Genomic DNA, 22,852 nt, shown 5'->3' with positions numbered 1-22,852 from the left:
CGTTTCTGCAATCTTCATTTTAGATTTCAGTATTAAAGAATATATGCCCGGTTCATTAATGAAAATAGTGTTTTTTTGAAAGTTTGAAGGTAAGAACGATTCGTTCCCCCCTTCTGAATCTATGTTATCGTAGCTTTTTTTATATTTGTCTTTAACGTGATCTCTAATCGCTTTCATCGTATTTTTTAAATTCCAATATTTCTGCAATATCTTTTGCTTTAAACCAAAATTCATTATTTTCGTCAACAAATGTTAAAATTTCTTTATTATTGAATTTGAGTAGATTCACAACTGACTCCATTTAGATAGAAAAGAAATTTAACTAGTAAGTTTTATTTCGAGAATAAAGGCCAGATTCATTAACGAAAATAGTGTCAGGATGAAGATTTTGAAAGGGTCTATGGCATAGACTCTTGTAATTTATATATTTAAAGGCTATTTTCTCGTCATTATCAATATTATTTATGATAGCTTGTCTAGTATTTTCATATTGTAAAATTTCTGCAACATCTTTAGCCTTAAACCAGATCACATTGTTTTCGTCTACAATCGTTAAGATATTCGTGTTATCGAATGTAAGTTGATTATTTCTTAGATCTATGACTGACTCCATTTAGATAGAAAAAAAATTTAACAAGCAATTATTATTTTGAGTTTAAAGGTCGAAAATAGTGTCTGGATGTAATTTTTGTAAGAGTTGCGATTCGATACCCTTGAAAATGTATATCTTCTAGTCTTTTCTTGAAAGTTTAAAGGTAGTCTATTCAATAGACCCCCTTGATTCATGTCCGTTGCTTCATCAATCTTAAATATATTGTTGTTTTACTCTCATTATTTAATAAATTTCCCTCAGAGTCTTGTATAGTTAGAACGATTTTTTGAATTCTTTTAATATTTTTTCTAATTGGGATATAATCAATTTCATTCGGTTTTTCACTGATTTTTGATCCATAAGCAACATTTGGAAAAATATTGACAAATTTAGTGATCTATTTAAAATTTTAAGTTTTCTCTTATAAAATAACCTGATTCTCTATATTGTTTTAACAGATTTATACCTTGATTGGTATGCAATTTTGCGCGACTGTGATCAAGACTATTATCGTTTTTGTCATAAAATTCCAGGTCTTTGTTATCATTTTTATTTTTATAATATAGATTTAATCGTTTTTTATTTATACATTTTTTACAAGATGATCTGATTTTTTCGAGTTGTTTTCCAAATTCTGCAATATCTTTTACAATGTTACAAGTAGAACATTTTTTAAAACAGTTATCCATTTATTGACAACAAATTTGACAACATGAACGTAAAAGTTGACAACATGAACGTAAAAGTTGACAACATGAACGTAAACAGGACAACAAGAACGTAAACATGACAACAAAAACGTAAAAACGTGAACACGAAACGTAAAACATGAACGTGAAACGTAAACACGAACGTAAAACATGAACGTGGAACGTTTTTACGTTTTTGTTGTCATGTTTACGTTCTTGTTGTCCTGTTTACGTTCATGTTGTCAACTTTTACGTTCATGTTGTCAAATTTGTTGTCAATAAATGGATAACTGTTTTAAAAAATGTTCTACTTGTAACATTGTAAAAGATATTGCAGAATTTGGAAAACAACTCGAAAAAAAACGTAAAAGTTGACAACATGAACGTAAACAGGACAACAAGAACGTAAACATGACAACAAAAACGTAAAAACGTTCCACGTTCATGTTTTACGTTCGTGTTTACGTTTCACGTTCATGTTTTACGTTTCGTGTTCACGTTTTTACGTTTTTGTTGTCATGTTTACGTTCTTGTTGTCCTGTTTACGTTCATGTTGTCAACTTTTACGTTCATGTTGTCAACTTTTTACGTTCATGTTGTCAAATTTGTTGTCAATAAATGGATAACTGTTTTAAAAAATGTTCTACTTGTAACATTGTAAAAGATATTGCAGAATTTGGAAAACAACTCGAAAAAATCAGATCATCTTGTAAAAAATGTATAAATAAAAAACGATTAAATCTATATTATAAAAATAAAAATGATAACAAAGACCTGGAATTTTATGACAAAAACGATAATAGTCTTGATCACAGTCGCGCAAAATTGCATACCAATCAAGGTATAAATCTGTTAAAACAATATAGAGAATCAGGTTATTTTATAAGAGAAAACTTAAAATTTTAAATAGATCACTAAATTTGTCAATATTTTTCCAAATGTTGCTTATGGATCAAAAATCAGTGAAAAACCGAATGAAATTGATTATATCCCAATTAGAAAAAATATTAAAAGAATTCAAAAAATCGTTCTAACTATACAAGACTCTGAGGGAAATTTATTAAATAATGAGAGTAAAACAACAATATATTTAAGATTGATGAAGCAACGGACATGAATCAAGGGGGTCTATTGAATAGACTACCTTTAAACTTTCAAGAAAAGACTAGAAGATATACATTTTCAAGGGTATCGAATCGCGACTCTTACAAAAATTACATCCAGACACTATTTTCTACCTTTAAACTCAAAATAATAATTGCTTGTTAAATTTTTTTTCTATCTAAATGGAGTCAGTCATAGATCTAAGAAATAATCAACTTACATTCGATAACACGAATATCTTAACGATTGTAGACGAAAACAATGTGATCTGGTTTAAGGCTAAAGATGTTGCAGAAATTTTACAATATGAAAATACTAGACAAGCTATCATAAATAATATTGATAATGACGAGAAAATAGCCTTTAAATATATAAATTACAAGAGTCTATGCCATAGACCCTTTCAAAATCTTCATCCTGACACTATTTTCGTTAATGAATCTGGCCTTTATTCTCGAAATAAAACTTACTAGTTAAATTTCTTTTCTATCTAAATGGAGTCAGTTGTGAATCTACTCAAATTCAATAATAAAGAAATTTTAACATTTGTTGACGAAAATAATGAATTTTGGTTTAAAGCAAAAGATATTGCAGAAATATTGGAATTTAAAAATACGATGAAAGCGATTAGAGATCACGTTAAAGACAAATATAAAAAAAGCTACGATAACATAGATTCAGAAGGGGGGAACGAATCGTTCTTACCTTCAAACTTTCAAAAAAACACTATTTTCATTAATGAACCGGGCATATATTCTTTAATACTGAAATCTAAAATGAAGATTGCAGAAACGTTTCAAAATTTGGTTCAAAGCAAAAGATGTTGCAGAAATTTTAGAATATGAAAACACGAGGCAAGCTATCATAAATAATGTCGATAATGATGATAAAAACAACTTTTGTATGTATAAATTACAGGAGTCTATCCCATAGACCCCGAGAAACAAGGGGCTATTCGAATGGCCCCTTAACAATCTTCATCCTGACACTGTTTTTATCAATGAATCTGGACTTTACGATGAAAATGTTTCTAAATTTTATTAAACTCTAGAATTATGATATTTTGTCTGTAAATGTTTTTGAAGATAAGGTAACCATTGAATGATTCGTCCACACTCGCAAAGAGTCGGTTTCTTTTGACTTTTTCGTTGAATTCTTATAGCACAATCTTTACAATGTGTATGTTTTTTATCTCTACTATAATGCCAATCGTAAAATTGGGAAATATCCTTAATTTCTTTACAAACGCAACATTTTTTCTCTTCTAACGTTAATTTTTCTATTTTATCGTATAATTCTCTCTCATATTTACTACGACAAACTTTACACATAGACTCTATTCCTCCTTTTTTAGACTTATTTTTATGAAATTCTTCAAAAAGTCTAAATTCTTGACATATTGTACATTTCTTTTGAGACTCCATTTATATAGAAAAAAATTATAGCTTTGACTTTCTCAATTCATATTCGTAAACACTTCCGGTTATTTCTCAATTTTCAAAGTTTTCAAGTTTATTTAATTCGTCTAATATATCAGATTTTGCTTCATTTTTATAGCCATAAGGTACTGTATCGATCTTATTTTCTAGGACAATTCTCTTATCATCTTTAGCGTTCAGTGCCAGCTTGTTTATGGTAACTGTGTACAACTCATGTTTGTAGTTTGTAGCTTTTGATTACTGTCATCTCCCTAAATTCTTCTTTATCTTCGAACAAACATCTCTTCAAGTTTTCGATATTTATTGTTTTATTTACAACGCTTCTCTTAATTCCTTTAACCTAACTGGATTTTTGTCTAGATATTTGTACGAGTACATCTTTGATCTTAAACCACAAAATTCTTCTAAAACTTCGCTATTTAGTTCGTCTTTGAATTTTCCTATGACTTTCTTATTTTTAGTACCGAAACATTCATGATCTTTTGGATAATCGCTCGTATCAAAGTCATTCAAATTTTCTTTAATAATTTTGTAAGGATCACGTTTCAATTCTAGGAAATAACTGTCTGTATCCATGTAACACAGATTCAAATCTGGATCATAGTTCTTTAATTTGTTGTAATAAAACTCGTACATTAGCAATTTTGAGAGGTCGAGAACTGAAAATCCTATGTAGATCGGCTTGTTAAATTTTACTTTCTGTTTGTACATGTGACTCGCTATACAGTTGTCGTCAAAGATACTAAAGCATTTGAAATTTGTTTTCTTAGCTTGTTTCATTGAAAATTCTTCATTTCCTAGTCTAATATCACATCTGTTTCTCACATTTTCCATAGATTTTCCAAAAACTGAGTTGTTCATTAACTTATAAAAATCCTTCTCAAAGTCACTTGTAGCTTTGGTCCTCATATTAGTATTAAAATCAATGTACTCTTTCATAAAAGGCTTCTGATCGAATGCAATAACTCTATTCACATGTTTCAAAATCATACCTTGTTCCAAATAGAACTTCAAATTTCTCGAATGAACAACGTATTCAGTTTTATCCAGTAAAGTTGTGCAAAGTTTGTTTTTATAATGTTCGGGAGCAAGAGGTAAATCCTTGTGATGTTCATGTAAATTTGTTGGATATCCAAGATCGACTTCAAGAATATAGCCATAATCTTCGTCGCCGGTGAGTTCCAAAATTGTTTCTTTCCATTCTGCAGTTGTGTAAGTTTTAGGATCCATCCACTTGATTTCGTTATATGGTAAATTTTGCATTAGGCCACACCCATAAAGGTTATTAGCATCGACGTATAACAAATAGTTTTCGGGCTTTGTCTTATCAAAATCTTTCAAATATTTGTTATTTGCTTTCACATATCGTTTAATACATTGAGAAATGCCTCCGCGAATACCTTTTTCAATCATCAAATACATATTATAATCGTTAATTAGCTGAAGCTCAATTTTCGTTAATTTTAACATTGCGTCCCATGCGAGACTGGGAGCTGTTAGATAGTGTGCCGGATCGAGTTTATAGCAATTTAGGCAAATGTTTCTGAAATTTTCGAATATATCGGCAAGCAATAAAACATCTTGGATGTTATAGAGATCAGAGTAATTTCCTAGATTTTTCTCTTTTAATTTATTCCAAACAGCTAAATAATGTTGAAAATCTTTCTCAGATATGCTCTCATCTGTTAAAAGTGAATAGAAATCTTGAATTTTTAGCTCTTCTGTGTAATCAAGTTTTTCAATACTATCGATAAATTCATAGGGAAATATTCCTTTTCCAGATAGAATTTTAAAGATTTCTTCTTCGTCATTTGGTTGTCTTTCTAGAATTGCGTTCAGACCATCTTGTATAAAATGATTTGTATGTTTGAAGTCTTCTTTCTTGAGGTTTTTAGCTAACTTTTCAATAGACGAGGCCATGAATCTAAATGTGTCTACGAAAGAGAATTTTATGAACTTTCTAGGTTTGTCACCATCAAACTCATACCCGTATCCAGAATTTACAGAGTAATTTATATATTTTTCTTCTGAGTTTGCGATCAAATCAACGTTTCCATATTTCTTAGCTAATTCTTTTATGTACAAATGAGTATCGTAATTTGACATATTATGACAGAAAACTGGAATGTTTTGTGGAAATTTCAAATTCAGATTGCAACATGCATGAGCTGCGCCTCGAAACTTGCCGGTTAAATGACAATGATCTCTCACTTTATTATAACTCTTATCTTTCCAACTATCAGGAGTAAAACCATACTGAACTGACCCAACATCATAAGCAGACCATTCGCAAATATGACAAACGTTTGCATTTTGGTATGAAATTTCTTCTTCTTCAGTCAATTTCATAGGTTTTTTGTTCTTAGAATTATATTTTGTAGCTATGTATTTTGATATTTTATTGAGTTCTTCAAACAATTTTGCAGGAACATTTGGCAAATCTTCTTCATTTTTTGCTCTATAACATATAGGTTTGTACATGCGATTTGTCACATTTGACACTAAATATAGAGTAAAACCATAAGGAATGTGCTTCTGAATCTTGGTTGTAATCGATCTTTGTGGATTGTTCTTGCATGTCAGAATTTTTTCTAATATGCTCTCAAAATCCATATAAATAACGTAAGGATGAGAAAATTTCTTTTGATAATTAGTAAATGATGTTGTTTGACCTGGAAAGGGCATAATTGGCTTACAAACTTCGTGTTGCTTGCAAATTTCTAAATGCTCTGCTAAATCTCCAGATTTGTAGAAATGGCTTAAACATCTTCTACATAGCAATTTTTTATGTTCGTGTTTAGATAACTGAGAACTCACGAGTTTATTTAAATCGGTTATTAAAACATAATGAGATTTATCTTCTTGTTTAACATACAATAAATCAACTTCTAACTCGGCATCATATTTTTCAGAAATTTGTAATGGAACAATGTTGAGTTTCTCGTCATAAGTATAGACATTGATAGACATTTTAGGATACTTATACTTGGAATTGTAACTTCGTTTTTCAAATGATTGTATATCTTTTAAGGACATTGGATACTCGAAACCTGAAAATATCTCGTCATTTACAAATTTTTCATATTGCTTTGCTCTGTCAGCATTCTTTTCGGGTTTTTCAATAGCGCATCGGATAGAATAAACAAAACAGAAATCATCTTTATTTTTGATATTTATACAAGCTTTCTTATCTTTGATTTTCTTTGGTAAATCGATATATGATCCTGCGTTCATCATTTCGTGTTTGTTAAGGCTCAAAACTAATTGTTTACAACTTTTGAATGTCCATCCTGAACCCCTATTTGGATGATTTGTCTGTTCTCGATGTGATAATTTATTAAACTGCTTAGTGATAAAATCGTTTACATCAAAGATCTCGTCTGCTTTTATAGTAAAGTACATTGGACACGTTTGTGTTTCACCGTTCACTAAAGTTCGTTCGTATTCGCATTCCAAAGAGAGATATCCTTTACTATTTTTCACAGTGTCTTGAAATTTTTCTATTAAACTTTTAATTTCTGGGCGCATAATTAATAGATATTTGTAAATTGACATGGAATTATCGTTTAAATTTGTTAAAATGTATTGCTTGAAAAGACCGTGAATTGAGGATAAAACCTCTACATCAATGATATTTTTATGTTTTTCGTTAAGAGTTTTGTCAATTTCTTCGATCATTTCAGACTTAGTTTTATCGTTTGTTTCAATGGACAATTTTTCAGCGATTGATTGAATTTTTTCATCTTTAAATAGATTTAGATCTTTTTTATCTTCCTTAAAGTTTTTCTTTAATTCCCTTAATTTTTCTATATTATACATGTTTTGGTGATCATCAATTTGATTTTCTCTAGCCCAAGTCCTCAAATAATTTAGTTTCTTTGTCATAAATATCTTTATTTTTCAGATGATTCTTTGAGCTATAATGTCGGGTATAATGGTGTTCAAAAATATCTTTTTTGCAGTATGGACATGTTATTTTACTTCGTGCCATTGTTCTATTTATAAGGTAAAAATTTCTTAACTATGAATTTGAAAAAGTAATGCTTTTTACTTGAATTTGACAGAAATCAGCACAATTTCTGGTGAAAACAGTGATAGATTCTTCTATTTATTATAGAAAAATCTGTAAACTAAGACTTAAAATTATTGAAAAAATAGTATATTTATAGGACAAAATAGTACTATATTGGTTTGTATGAGGTAATTTAAATTCTTTATACTATTTTTTCAATATTTTTTTCTTTAACTTTTCCAAGATTTTTTCATTAAGATTTTAATATATTTACTACAGAATTTTCGTAGATTAGAAGCAGATATGAGATCATTTCGAAGCATATTTGACTAAGTTTCAGCTCAAGAAAATAGAAGCAAACAGCTATAGATTCGGTTTCATTCGTGATTTTTCATTTTTGGTCAGTAGGGGATTCTGGGTCGCTTTTGGAACGGATTCAGTTAATTTTTCATTCGTGAGTTACAGATTCGTTTATTGTCCTTTAAACAGTATTTTCCCTTGATTTTCTGACTGTCCCAAAAGTGAGCTAGAACCGCCATATTCATATCTACTTATATATATATATATACATATATACATATATATATAAAACAGTTATTAGACTTCTTGATATAAATTTCCTTTAATATTTCGGCTTTGCCGTTTTCAAAAAGGTATAATAAAAAATAACAACAAAGCAAACAAAATTTACAAAAGTAAATATAAATATAATATTAATATATATATATATATATATATATATATTAATTCCACTGTATTTATTTTATCACTAATTATTTTTAAATGTGTTTTATGTTTTGTAAATTATTTTATTTTAGGATAAGAATAGCTACATCTAGCTTTATTTAATTTTAATATGAATTATAACATGTACCTATACCTTAAGAATTTAATGTTTTATATACATACTGGATCACTGTTTGTGCGATTAATATTGATTATTTATCAATGAATTATTAATTATGTTTACAACTTTTTTTTTGTTAGGATTAATATATTTTAAACTATATTGACGAGTCACCTGTTTCATTGTAGATCTTATCTTAAAGTTACTCTATTTATTCTCTTGTAGATTATATGGACTCTCTCCATGATATGTTTGACAGGGTTTAAGCTGTGATCGCATTAGTCGCATTTTACGAGGCAAGCTGAGAAATTGCAACGCTGTTGAGAAAAGCTCTTGTAAAATTGTGACGAAAGCGAGAACTAAGTGCAAAACAAGTATATCACATTTTGAAAATCAGTTTATAGCGTTAAAGATGTTGTTTTACAATGATACTATAAGATCATAAATTTTATTATCACATTCTTTCATGTATATAAAATCTTAGACACCGTGCAGCGCCGCTGGTCAACAAATTGTCCTGTCGAAGTATGCTTGCCTAATCTCGGATCAAAAAGTACAGATACCTGAGTTTTGAACATTAACCAGAAACTAACTAATAGAACTAAAATTAATTAAAACTAATTCCAATGAGCATGCACCAACCGCGGCAAGTTAATAAAATCTGTTTAACTAAGTTAAAGCAGTGTTGAAAACTATTAAATTGAGTTTACAAAAATAAACTGCCCTAAAGAATAATGGCTATAAACTCAATAACATGACCAATACTGAATTCTTTTTAACCGAACCTGGTTGAGAATGAAAGTTAAAATGGTTTACAAACAACTGGTTTGACAACTTTATCCATATAATTCAAAAATTGTACAACTACATACTCCAAGTTAGTACTCTTGTAAATATCTTGCATAAAACTTGGGTCTTAATAGAATTACAAGTTTTCCTGGTTACGAATGTTCAAAATTGTAACTTGGTTGAAAAGCACCAAAAGAGGTACCATTTTTCTTTCTCACCAACATAAAAACTTAAATTTAATGTTTGTAAATAATTTTATTTATGTCTAGCTGCAAAAATAAACAAGCTAAATTTTAATTTAACTTTCGTAATTTTTCGATGAACTAGTTAGTTTGAGTAACGACCAAACTAAGGTTATCTATACTTTTTGATGCGAGAGTAGTATCCAACGAATGGCCATCTTTTTGCTATGGTAGCAGTGCTGATGCACCGTGGCTGACACACATATGAACAAAAACAAAAGTTTGTTTGTTATAAACTTAAAATGCCTTTACCTTCTTCACTGTCCATCTATTAAAATACATGGCCTTTTACAAACATCATTCCAAAAAAAGAGTCACTTTTAAAAGGATCAGTATACAATACAATACAAAACAGAAGAATTCTGTATGTAATGTGTTAAAGTCTAAATTAATTATATGTAAAACTTACCTAACACCGCCAGAAGATGATGTTTGGGGAGGTTTGGATTTTTTCTTTCCATCTTCTTTTGGTGCAGAGGATACACTTTCATTTTTCTTCTTCTCAACTCTGTAAATGTTTGTTTAGTGATTTTTTTTATTTTAAATATTTTTTATTTGATCAAAGTGCTAATAATAACATAAGTTAGTCAAGAAATTCTACACAACAATATGAACATTACTAAAGATAATAAGATGACAAGAAAAATTAATGTAAACCTAATTATTAAGAGACATTGATCAACTTATTTCAGCTCAATTATTAAAAATCACTGGCCAACTTATCTCAGACTAGCCATGTCCGATTTGACATTTTTATAGAAAATAAACAAAGTTGTATTTTTCATAAACAAAAGAAGACAATTAAAACAAAATAATTGACATCCTCTGTTTCTTTCTATCTTTGTTCACTTGTCATTTAGTTCAGTCAACAGTGAGATATCATGAGCAGAATGATAATAACTTGCATTATCAATCAAGTCATCCAGGTGTGAAAGTTTGTCTTCACCTGTTTCATCAAGTATCTCTTTTCCCTTTGTGTACTGTAACATTTAGATCAGAATCAACTTTAAATGGTGCTGCAACTTTTTTTATTCTTTAAAATGTTAAACCTATGCATTTTTCATTAGGTTATTATTAACTATCAGACCTTCAATTTTATCAGCTTAAGATAAGCAAAGCATGGAACTTATTAGATCTTTTATCATAAATCAATACACTTCAAAAGTTTGTACCAAACTGTTGTTAAACAATGGATTCATGACAACTCGTCTATTCAACCAATTCATTAATATCAACATACACTTCAGCTGGAAATTCAAGGTCCAATTCATTTAATGCTAACTATACCACAGTTTTAGCTGTTTGTTAAGGGACTGATCCATTATATTCTAGCACTCCATCTCGTCGTGGACATTGAGTGAGGATACATTTTAACACTGTTTGTAGAATTGTTACCTCTCAGAGCTGTAAATATGTATGATTACATCTCAACACTAATTTCTAATGCATGTATGTCAAAAAAATTTATAAGCACAGCAAGGTGAAAAATATGTCAGGATTTCTTCTAAAATTTTGGTTTATACATGTTTAACTAAATTTCCAGCATGTTAGAGACATTGTCAGAGCCTTGCACAATCCAATCACAATTCACCCAATAAACTTATTATTTGATTCGTTATTTCGGCTCTTGTTATCTAGTTACAGAGTTAGTCAGTTTTAAAAATCTTTCATGTACTTTCTAATGTTTCCACTCCCCTTTTTGATACAAAAATACAGAATAATATAATCTACCTTCTCTTTGTGAAACAATCTGGTGTTCTATTAATGATTATGCTTCAATAAAGAGCCGATATTACTTCCTCAATAATTAGTTTTACTATCAGCACACACTTTTAAGAACTCACTTTGACTTCACCAAGTAATGAACCTGATTCTCTATTTCTGTTAGACGCTGACCGATATTAACATTATTAACCAAAAACCACTACTGTTGTGAATCGATTATAATATGCGCTTTTCTTCTACCTAGATAATTATTAGACAACTCTGCACTCTCCACACTTTTAAGAGTTAAAAGCAAATTCATTTAGGAAAAAAAATCAACCACAGATTTAAAAATTTGTCACAAATTTTCCTCTTATTGTCTAATGATTCCTTGCAGTTTTACATCCTTGCCTCACAGACCATTTTTTGAAATGTAACAATCCTTTTAAGTTACATGAATTTTCAATATATAACAGTAAATAAGAGCTTACAAATGGCAGTAAATGTAAAAGTAACGGCCGGAGGGACAAAATATGAGTTTTGCATTATTAACTTATTGGAATCATACTATTGAACAAAACAATATAAGGTTTCACAGGGTGGAAATGAGAAATAACGAAATTTTAGAACATAAAATATTGAACTACTTTTCACGCACAAAGCAATATTTCCCTGTTGTACATACGAGTCGGGCATCAAGTGAACTTTTGTGACTGTGATTCAACCTAATGATGACGTCATCGGATGCGCCATGGAAACATAAATGAAAAATAATACTGAAATGAGCAGAATTTTTACCCAAATGAAGGATCATTTTCTTAATTTCGCGCTACAAATTAGTTAGACCTAGTAGTTATCAGATTAAGACGAGTGCCTCCATAATCTAATGTCAACAACAACAAATAACGTCCTCAAGATAGTACCTATCAGTAAAATATTGAATTCTAGAGGAGCGGATCTGAAATATAAATTCAAAAGTAATGAAAAGAAATTTATGTAAAGTGTAAAAATGTAATAGAACATTTAAAAACCCAATAATAATGTATAAATGGACAGTAATAGAGAACACTTACCATTAAAAGGAAGGAAATAATCTTGTTTCGGTCAAAACGTAAACTCCTAACATGCCCGACAAAACACTCTGACACACTCAATTCACTACGATTCGCTAAACTAGTGGATGGTTGATCCATGATTGACAAGTACTCACTCGATCCAAACTACAGTACACGATATTTTGTGAAGCACTGGTCCACAGCCCCGGTTCACTTAGATAACAGATATCGAGACACACAGCACAAAAACAGAACATTAAAATATTAAAAACTTCATGAATGTAGGGTTAGTTAACCTCCCTGTTTGGTAGTATTAAAGAAAAAAGTGAGACAAAATTACATACCTCAATGACTTTATTGTAGAGACAAAAATGCATGTATTCTGATCCTTAATTAATCTAGTTTCTATTAAATGTGTATACACTAGTAAAAAGTTATATATTTTATTAAAAAAAACATATAAATTCAAAGAAATACGTTTACTGTACTTATGCCAAGTACCTTCCCGCTTTTTGGACACAAGAAAAAAGATATCTTGTCCTATTGAAAACCTGTGCAGGGTCTGATAGCACATAGTAAAAGTTATTTTCTTTCAGATATTTACTCATCTGAGAAAACCAACTTCTTATGAACTCTTCTGTTACTGAAGCTCTAACAGAGCTCAACTTCTCTAGTTTCCTTTCAGAGATTTCAGGATGCCTTATAAGGAACAGACAAAGCCATTTATTCCATGGGGACACATTGGGGATTCATCTCACAAATGAAGATCTTTAGTGATCTGATGGACAGAAGTGGAAAGGTCTAATTTGTTGACAGGAAATCCTTGAGCAGCTAAACCTTTTACCCTATTAGCAAGCATTTCCTCTCAAGAAGAGGCTGTGGTCCCATTTCCTTATCTAGTGGTGTTTTACCAGATACAGTTCGAGGACTTTAGCTGTGCGCGTGACCTGGAGTGTGTGGTGATGGGCGGGAGGGGTGGCGGGGTAGCATTATACGCTGCGTCCCGAAAACATTTCCTTTGACTCATGGTTAAAACCCTCCTTTCAGGAATCGTATTGGCCCAAATAACTCATCGCACTCGCCACAATCAGTCTGTTTTGTGACAGTGCTGAGTGTAGCTTGTGCTTCGCTTTTACCGATAATGTCTGTTAAGTTAAAGTCAAAAGCCTATTCATAGTCAGGCTCACGAAATTGTGAATAATGTTTATACATTTATGAAGGAAGAGGCAGACCATCAAACTGTTAAAATTCCGTTGTCAAAGGCTCGCCAAAGAACTGCTGCAGCAACTGGAGTGTCAGAGCGAGTTGTGACTAAAATAAACAGTTAACTTAACAAGTTGAAGGTTAGTAACATGTGTGAGGCAAGTTTTACTACACCAAACAAAAACCGTCAACGACGTAGAATAGTTGACAATTTGCATGTTGAAGAACATCGAATACCGACTGCAAAACTTTTGAGGGAGGCGCTAAGGGACAAAACAGCCATTCTTTTATAACAGACACCTCAGTGTTAAAAAATGAAATAAATTTAAAGTTAGTTTTTAAGACATATTTATGTTGTAAAATACTTTAATTTACCAAATCCAAAGAAAATAGTTTAATAGAAGATGTATATTTATTTTTATTCTAGGTTAAAGTTGCCTGTTGATGAGACAGTCTACTAATAACAATAATCTAGTTTTTTAAAACAGCTGATTTTACCTAGTGTATAAGTGTTTCTTAGATATGAGGTTAGAGAGAGGAAGCTTGGACATTTTACATAAACTTGAGCTAAATTTAAATAAACTTGGTAAGTAAACAAGTCCTTATTTCCAAATAATTCTGACGTATGTCACAGTGTCACATACGTAACAAGAAACATGAACAAGTTTAAACTGCATCTCATCTAGAATGTTGACATGGATAACATTTTGTAAAAGTAAGGTCAAGTTAATGATTGTTAATATGATATTTTTTATTTTATTTTAAATATTATTCTTTGGCAAGTAAACTGTGTTACGTATGTGACAGATCAAAATGTTACGTATGTGACACATTAAGTTATGATACAAAAGCTATCAATTTGAAGAAGAATTAACTTAGGAAGTTAGTTAACCTAGCCTATCTACCAAGTTAATCTATTTATTTGTTTATTTTAAAGCCTCCCAGACTGATTTATGTACAAAAAATAAAAGGTTGGCATAATGATAAAGTTTATAGTTTTGCTTGTGTTAGTGATGATTTGAAGCATTGTAAGAACTCTGTTTGGACATTTATAAAAGTTCTTGTAAAAGAAATTAATCAAATAGCTCCAGAAATAAAACATTTACATATATTTTCTGATAACTGTGCCGGCCAATTTAAAAGCCGGTACACTATGTCAAATATTTGTTTTGCAGAGGAAGACTTTGGTATTGCAATGAACTGGAATTTTTTTGCTTCCAGCCATGAGAAGGAGGCTGTAGATGGTATCGGAGGGATGGTAAAGAGGATTGTATGGAGAGTAGTAAAGGGTCGGAAAGCTTTTGTTAATACCCCAGAAGATTTCTACAGAGTGGCATTGGAAAAATGCAAAGAAATTCGGCTATTGTTTCAAAGGAAGAAATAGATCATAATAGAAAACATCTTGAGGAGAGATGGGGTAAAATTCATCAAATAACTGGTATTCAAGCAATGCACCACTTTCAAGCATATAGTGATCACAAGATACTGATTAGCAGGACATCAAAATCACTCGTGCTTAAAGTTGACATTAAGAATGAAGAATATGACGCTACAAAACTGTCAACCCGACGACGGCTACACTATGAAGATGCTTACAGTGATGAATCTGATGATGATAAGTATGAGAGTACTGGAAAATGCACAGATGGAGACAGATGAAGAGCCCATTATCAAACACTGATAGAAATGTCCAACACAAAATCCTGGTGACTATGTATTAGTGAAATTATTAAGTAATAAAATGAAAGAATTTCGCTACGTAGCAGTTTGCCAGAGCAAAGTAAATGAAGATATTGTAGTCACTTTCTTGAGAAAGTATGGGGAGGATACTACACTGTTTAAAATTGATGAAAATGATGAAAGGCTCGTGGCTACTAAAGACATTATTCGGGTGTTGGAACAACCTAAAATTAAAACCGTTGAGTTCGTGTACTTTATCAGTTTCCAAAAACTGTACATGTTAAACTGTGACTATTTTCTGTTAGTTTTACTTAGAACAAAAGTGTACCCAACTTATTTAAAAATTAATATTGTAGAAATAGTTATAAGGAACCTTAATATACAGTATATGTGAATTTAGTACCTAAGTTTTATTGTAACGTTTTCTATGTGAATTGGTAACAGTTACCTATTTTGTTGGTTCAGTTCAGTTGTAAGGATATCACTTTTAGATAGAATAAGTTGTTATTTTTATCATAAATAGTGTTCTTGGTACTCTAGTTATACTTGTCACATACGTAACAAACAACCTGTCACATACGTAACAACAAATCACAATTTTTAACAAGTATTCAAAACGTGTTGGTACATTGATTAATTAAGAGTTGTACGTAAATATTAATTAGGAATGCAATTAATTTTATTTTAAATTTTATTGAAGGAAAAATTAACAGAATTTTACCATTATGTACCTAACACTCTAAGGATGAGTGCCTTTCATGTCACAAACGTAACAGCCATAAAAACATGTATTGCTTGGAAAATAATAAAAATTGTTGTGCCCAATTTTGTATACTTTTGAATTAAATCACCTTCTATACACTGAACTGTGATAAATGTATTTATATAATTTTACTTTATTTATATTTCACCATAAATGTGTGTAAGTGTCACATACGTAACAAAAGAATGGCTGAAAATATATTTCCAGGGTTGTGAGAAAAGTTTTAGGTGGGTATTAAAGGACCTAAAATTTACTTGGAGAAGGACGGCAAACAATAGGAAATTATTAATTGAAAAGCCAGAAATCCGAGAGAAGAGGATAACATACTTGAGAGCGTTGAAAAATTACAGGGAGCAAGGACGCCCCATAATTTATTTAGACGAAACTTATATACTATCGTCTCACGTATCTAACCAAACTTAGCCAAATGGCTCAAATGAAGGGTTACACATGCCGATTTCCAAGGGCAAGAGACTAATAATTATCCATGCGGATGGAGAGAAAGGGTTCTTGCCCAATGCTTTTACATGTTGGAAACAAGCAACCATAGTGGAGACTACCACGACAATGTGAATGGGGACATTTTTATGAAGTGGATAAAGGAAAAAGTGTTACCGAATTTAGAACCAAATTCAGTACTGGTAGTCGATAATGCGCCCTACCATAACATACAAATTGATAAAGCTCCTACTTCAAAAAGTAGGAAGCAAGATATGAAGTTGTGGCTTTCAAAAAAACGGAATACCATTCTGCGACGATATTCTTTTATCCTGAACTATACAAACTTGTGCAGCTATATAAACCAAGGCATGTCCGGTACGCCTTGGACGAAACTGTTCAACTAGAGGGTCACGACATCTTACAACTTCCGCCCTACCACCCAGACCTCAATCCCATTGAGTTAATTTGGGCCGAAGTCAACATTATGTGGTTATGAGAAATACATCTTTCACTATGTATCAAGCTAAAGCTCTATGCGAAGACAAGATATAAAGTATGGGCGCAGAAGAGTTGGTCAGTAAAGTGCAAGCACGTAGAGAAAATCGAAAGGGACTATGCAGCCGCAGAACCCCATATTGACAATATTATAGAATCCCTTATTATATCAGTTGGTTCGGATACAGACAGCAGTGACAGTGACCCAGAAGAGGAGGACAGCTTGAGTGGAATTGAAGAACAATCATTTTAAGTAACATTTGTTATTTGAAAATTATATTCTAGCATTTAAATTAATTAAATATTATTGAAGTGATTGTAAATTAAATAATAAGAGAATACCAAATAATAACAATAATAGGACTTATCCTTGTTTTTTCAGTTGTTATATTGTTGTTTAACGTGTTTTTGAAAATAACATATGTGTGAATAATAATCGGCAAATCGAAATCGTGAGTTTAAAGTCGTTAAGAGATTCTTGCGCCTTCATCTCAGCGGCTAGCACGTAAACGCAACCCGCCACACAGATAGCGTTCGTTTTTTGAAAGGGTAGTATTAGGGCTGCACGAGCACAGCTAAATTCCTCCAACTGTACCTTGCTTGCATAATAGAGTTGATTGTGGAATTCTAAAACGCCTGATAGCAGAATTTATGCTTTCACCTTTTTTAACAGCATCCAATGCAAGTAAGAGATCTTTGTGTTTATAGGCAAACTTTGGTTTCTTTTTTGGCGGCATAAGCGAAAAATAAAATTTGTTCAGGTTCATGTTAATAGGCTAGTCAGCTGTTAACTACAATTTTAAAAACTAAAATTTTAACTTCTACATAAAATATTTAATTTTTAAAAGCTTCACAAACAAATTATCAAACATTAGAAATCATGTAATATAGTGTTTGATAGTTATAATCAAACACTGGGTTTGAACACAACTTTACAATCCAGTGATTGATTTAGTTTCTCTATTTTTTGAGGTTAAGGTTAGATACCTAATTGTGTTTTACACAGCACTGAAGAGAATTTAATGTACATTCTTTCTGTATATATCATATAAATTTTAGGGTAGGGTACAATAAGCGGACCCGGTTTTTTATATCGAAATTGGTAAATGATATTAATTACATAATCATAACCACCGATATAATCAATCGATACTGATTAATTATTTTGAACAAATAACTTAAATAATCTATATTAACAGCTGTAAACACTTTCAAATAATACACGTAAGGTAATATTTCAATTTTACATATAAGTAACATTTGATTATTAAAAATGGCAGTCAATTTTAGAAAACTACACCACATTGTTTTGAAAGATGATAAGACTATATGTTTTACGTGGCTTCAACATGTTGGACTCGTACCAAAAAATCCATTAGGCCTATGTGAAATTTGTGGGAAGAAACAACTGTAACTGTGAGAGGAGCAAATATGTCGTCTTCAGTTTTCTTATAATAATTTGTTTCATCACTGTAAATATTAAATCCATATTTTAATTTAAAACATGATTGTTATTGAGGACTATAGATACTTTTATATCGATTGATAGTCTAGGATTTGAGATGCAAATATTAGGTATCGATGATTACATTCTTCGATATAAAAAACCGCTTTTTAATTTTAACCGCTACCCAAATTTTAATTAATTGGCAATTTAAAAAATATATATTTAAAATAGTCAACTCTTAGCCTATTTGTTAAGTGAAGCTCTAGATGCTGATAACAACTTACTCTATGAATTCTCACCAAAACTGCTTCCCTCCAAATACAGAATTCGGTATTTATTTACAATACCGTGACCATGAAAAATGGACTTTTTTTCATGGGTTGGGCATTTATAGCCAAGTATTATTATCACAGGTGCATATAAACTGGGGGGAAAGTATATTATTGTATTATATTGATGCCTTTCGGGCATTATTGCGTTAAAAATGGAAAATAACAACCGACAAAATTTTGTCGAACAACACTTGGAGGGTTAAGGATCAGGGGCATCACGTGATCTGGGATTCGACTTTTGCAAGCTCGAGTTAATTTTTTTTTCTAAAAGAGCAAGCAGTGCGCAGCACTGCGCAGCGGGCAGGCATCGTTGACAGAATTAACGTACTTGTCAGCATCATTTCAGTCAAATTGCCAGAGATACTGTCAAAAACAGAGTTTTCAAAAAATCGTAACTCCTTTGATTTTCGTTGCCGACGAATTTTTTCTTCACTATTGTTTTCAGGAAAAATTGTAGTTTTCAGGGGAAAAAAATGAACATACCTTTCCATGGTCACGTTATTGTAAATTGATACCCAGAATTCTACTGGATAGGTTAAAAAAAGAATTAGAAATTTTTCAAATCTCAAACATATAATTATAAATAGCATATGAGCTTAGCAGAAGTCAAAATGTGTTTGGCCTATTAAACACTGGTAAGCTATCAAACACTGGGTGATTTACCCTACCCACTAAAACCATGTTATTTGAAATTTGAGGTGGCATTGCCATATTGCTACTGATGACCAACTATTCCCGCTTTCACATGGCTATGGACTCTAGGCTACTGTCTGATTTACATATTGTTGTCTAAAAAACAGATGAATTAAGTCAAACGTAAACTAGTTTTACCAGACGAAGTAAGGGCTAAGAAGACCTCACTAAAACCTGGGGACTAATGGCTCTGGTTGTTATTCTTTATGTTAACAACTAAGTCTAATGATAATTGTTTATTACAAAACTTTTTGAGACTTATAAATAATTTTTCATAAGCATAGAACTATGGAGTGTTGGATTTATGGTATAGAGAGGGTCACTATCAAATTAATTTGGTGATAGGATGCTCTCAAATAAACTGTTCACAAAGTCTGCTATAGCAATAATATAGTTTGGGTTGAGGATTAAGAATTGTCTAGACTGATGTGATTGTGGTCAACATGTTCAAAATGACTACTATTATAACCTGACCTAATTGGTTTTATGTACTATTGTGACACATAAAAAATTGAATTTCTTCCATATACTACTTACGTGGGTGTCGAGAGAGCTCTTTTCTTAAAGAGCTCCCGTTCCCTTAACAGTGCTGGATCCATTTTAAACAATTACTCTAAAACCTCAAAAGAAAATAAATCTAGTCTAGGCTAACGAACAAAATTGTTAATAATAACTAAACACTTTCTTGTTAAACAGTCCAAACGGAAAAACAGTGTAAAATCCTCGGCAGTCGGCAAACTTTTAAAAATGAATGTCGACTTGATTTAGTAAACTCCATAGCAGTACCAATATCAACCAGTGGTTATACAAGAAAATCTTTTTAATTTATTTTTTCTTTGATATCGTTTCGAGCTGCTAAGTTTAATGTTCCATGCAGCCTTACTCTTTTCTAAACTACACTAAACGTTGATCTTCATGTATTTTTATTTCAGCCATAAATGAAAATGTACAAAAGACCAGGAGAATTATATACAAATAAATAAACAAGTACCAATACATTAAATGTCTACTGGAGCAAATCAGGCAAAACTAGAATCCATGCACTAGCCATGCTTAAAAAACAAATTCAGACAAAATTTTTATATTGCTGATTCTATTGTAACAAAGTTCATGCTATTCGCCGATAATATCTAGTTTTTGTATGTTGTAAACAGAGGATTGCCATCGCCTTCAACTCACCATGCGGAAAATTAAACAATGGTGTGATGCAAACTGTCTGAGGATTATCAAGAGGTCTGTTTTGGGACCAATATTGTTTATGATTGTTATTAATGACTTGCCTAAGCAGCTTAACTATCTTGACAAATTAATTCTTTTTGCAAGATGACACTACCAGTCTAATGAAGTCACAGAACAGATTTCAACTATCTCATAAATTACTAGAAAACTTGAGGTTGATATTTAACTGGCTTAAGAATAACAAACTTTCATTAAATATCTCAAAAATATCATTACTTAACTTTCACTTTATCAGAATACTGTTGAACAGATATAAATAACATTCTTTAAAAATACATTTTACTTCCTCTAAAACTTGCAAATTTCTTGATTATTTTAGATAACAATTTGAGATGGGAAAACTCACGTCAATAAATTAATTGGAAAATGAAATTCAGCGTGTTATGCATTATAAAAATTAGAGATCTCACTGATGCAAGAATGGCAAAATCTATTTATTGTGGTTATTTTGAGTATTTACTGCGGTATGGTATTGTTTGTTGGGGCATGTCACCGTTTATAGAAAAGTTAACAAAGCTCAGAGAAAACCAATTAGGATATTAAGCAAATAAGACTTAAACCAATCATGCAGGAACCGTTTTAAAGATCTTAGAATTTTGACAATTGGGGGCTTATATGTAATGGAGATCCTGATTTAAAGTTACAAAAGTGTGCAAAGCAAACCTCTCATTTACCAACGTAAACATTTTACAACAGAATATTAATGATATTCCAGCCCCAATACACAAAACTACCCAGTTAAAAAAATCATTTTCTTATAACGGCAATATTTTTTTCAATAAATTACCAATATCGTGGAAGCCTATTCCAACATTAAATTCTCTCAAAGGAGTTATTAAATCATTTTTGCTGGAAAATTAAATATATACGTACATTTGATGATTTTAGGCCGGATTCACCAGGATCATCGTAACAGTGTACATATTGTGCCATACATAAAATTATTTATATTACCATTTAGGTTTCTTATCTATTTGATGAGCATTATAACATTGTACCATGTCCTCTTGTGCTAACAAAGAATTTCATGTAATTTAATAACAATAAAAGTGTTTTGAGACTAGCTCTAGTTGTCTTTCTTTGATTGTAGCGTCTGGTATCTGAGGCTATTTCAGACTTGACTCCTGGAATCTGGAGTCATGTTCGTAGAAAATATCCACTGAAAGTTGACGACAGAAACCTCAAAACTAAACATCTACATCGCCTTGACATCTGAGACACATATAAATAGGTGAAGTGGTAGTCTCATTGTCTCATCAGGTACACAACTGGTTACACAACATTTAATTTAATTTATTGAACATTGCTTTGCTTTATCAGTAGTGATGCAGATAGCAAAACAAAGTTTATATATACAGCTTTGTTCTGTTAGGTTTTATAACAGTGTTTACATAGTATTTACATTGTATTCGATGTTTTAAGTCTATCACTCGCGCAAACTAGATTTATATATTTATTAAATTTATATATATAGATTTATATACACTTTTCCACCTCATGCCCTCTCATTCCTTATAACCAGTGCCACTCACATCACCATTTCCGAGCCCCACCATATTATTAGAGTCTGGGCTCCTTCTATACTAAAATTAATATTAATTACATAATTAAACACATGAAGGGCCGGGGACACAATAACACAAATAATGATGAGAGTCAAGTTAATTAAAAAGTGAGAACACGCGTTTTAAAAGTTTAAAACATTATACGTTCTAAGTTGTGATTAAATTAGCACAAAATTTATTTTTTTTATAAATTATAACTTATTATTAATCAAACAAACAAGCGATAGTTGTTCTTTTCAGGTAAGAACGATGAGAGTCATTGGTTTTATGGGGAAAAAATGATGAGATTCAAGCGAAGAAGTGTGGTTATCATAATACATTTATTTACATATTATTGATACTAACCTAATATGTTTTACAGAGTTTGATTATACTAATACTAAACTCTATTTCATCAATTAGTTTGTTTCTGTGCTGTTTTTTTTAATCCTCGATAATTTTATTTATTTTTTTGAAGATGCTCTTCTATTATTTGGAAAGAAACAAAATTACAGTAGATATCTCCTTAGCAATGACATGGA

General features: G+C 31.0%; 1 protein-coding gene across 1 annotated transcript in view; it reads right to left on the bottom strand.

Moving 5' to 3' along the window:
• LOC124372485 (general transcription factor IIE subunit 2-like) overlaps nt 1-20,332 on the bottom strand; it is a 30,331-nt gene extending 9,999 nt beyond the window's left edge. Inside the window, 2 exon segments of the mRNA XM_046830887.1 lie at nt 10,124-10,222; nt 20,065-20,332. Coding sequence (XP_046686843.1) covers nt 10,124-10,222; nt 20,065-20,126 — 161 coding nt within the window. The 5' untranslated portion in view covers nt 20,127-20,332.
• Nucleotides 20,333-22,852: the final 2,520 nt, after the last annotated feature.

Source organism: Homalodisca vitripennis, unplaced genomic scaffold (genome assembly GCF_021130785.1).
Source record: "Homalodisca vitripennis isolate AUS2020 unplaced genomic scaffold, UT_GWSS_2.1 ScUCBcl_3351;HRSCAF=8835, whole genome shotgun sequence".
In the NCBI taxonomy this organism is placed as follows: Eukaryota; Metazoa; Arthropoda; class Insecta; order Hemiptera; family Cicadellidae; genus Homalodisca; species Homalodisca vitripennis.
The sequence above is the reverse complement of the archived record's forward strand: the minus strand, read 5'-3'. Positions and strand labels throughout refer to the sequence as shown.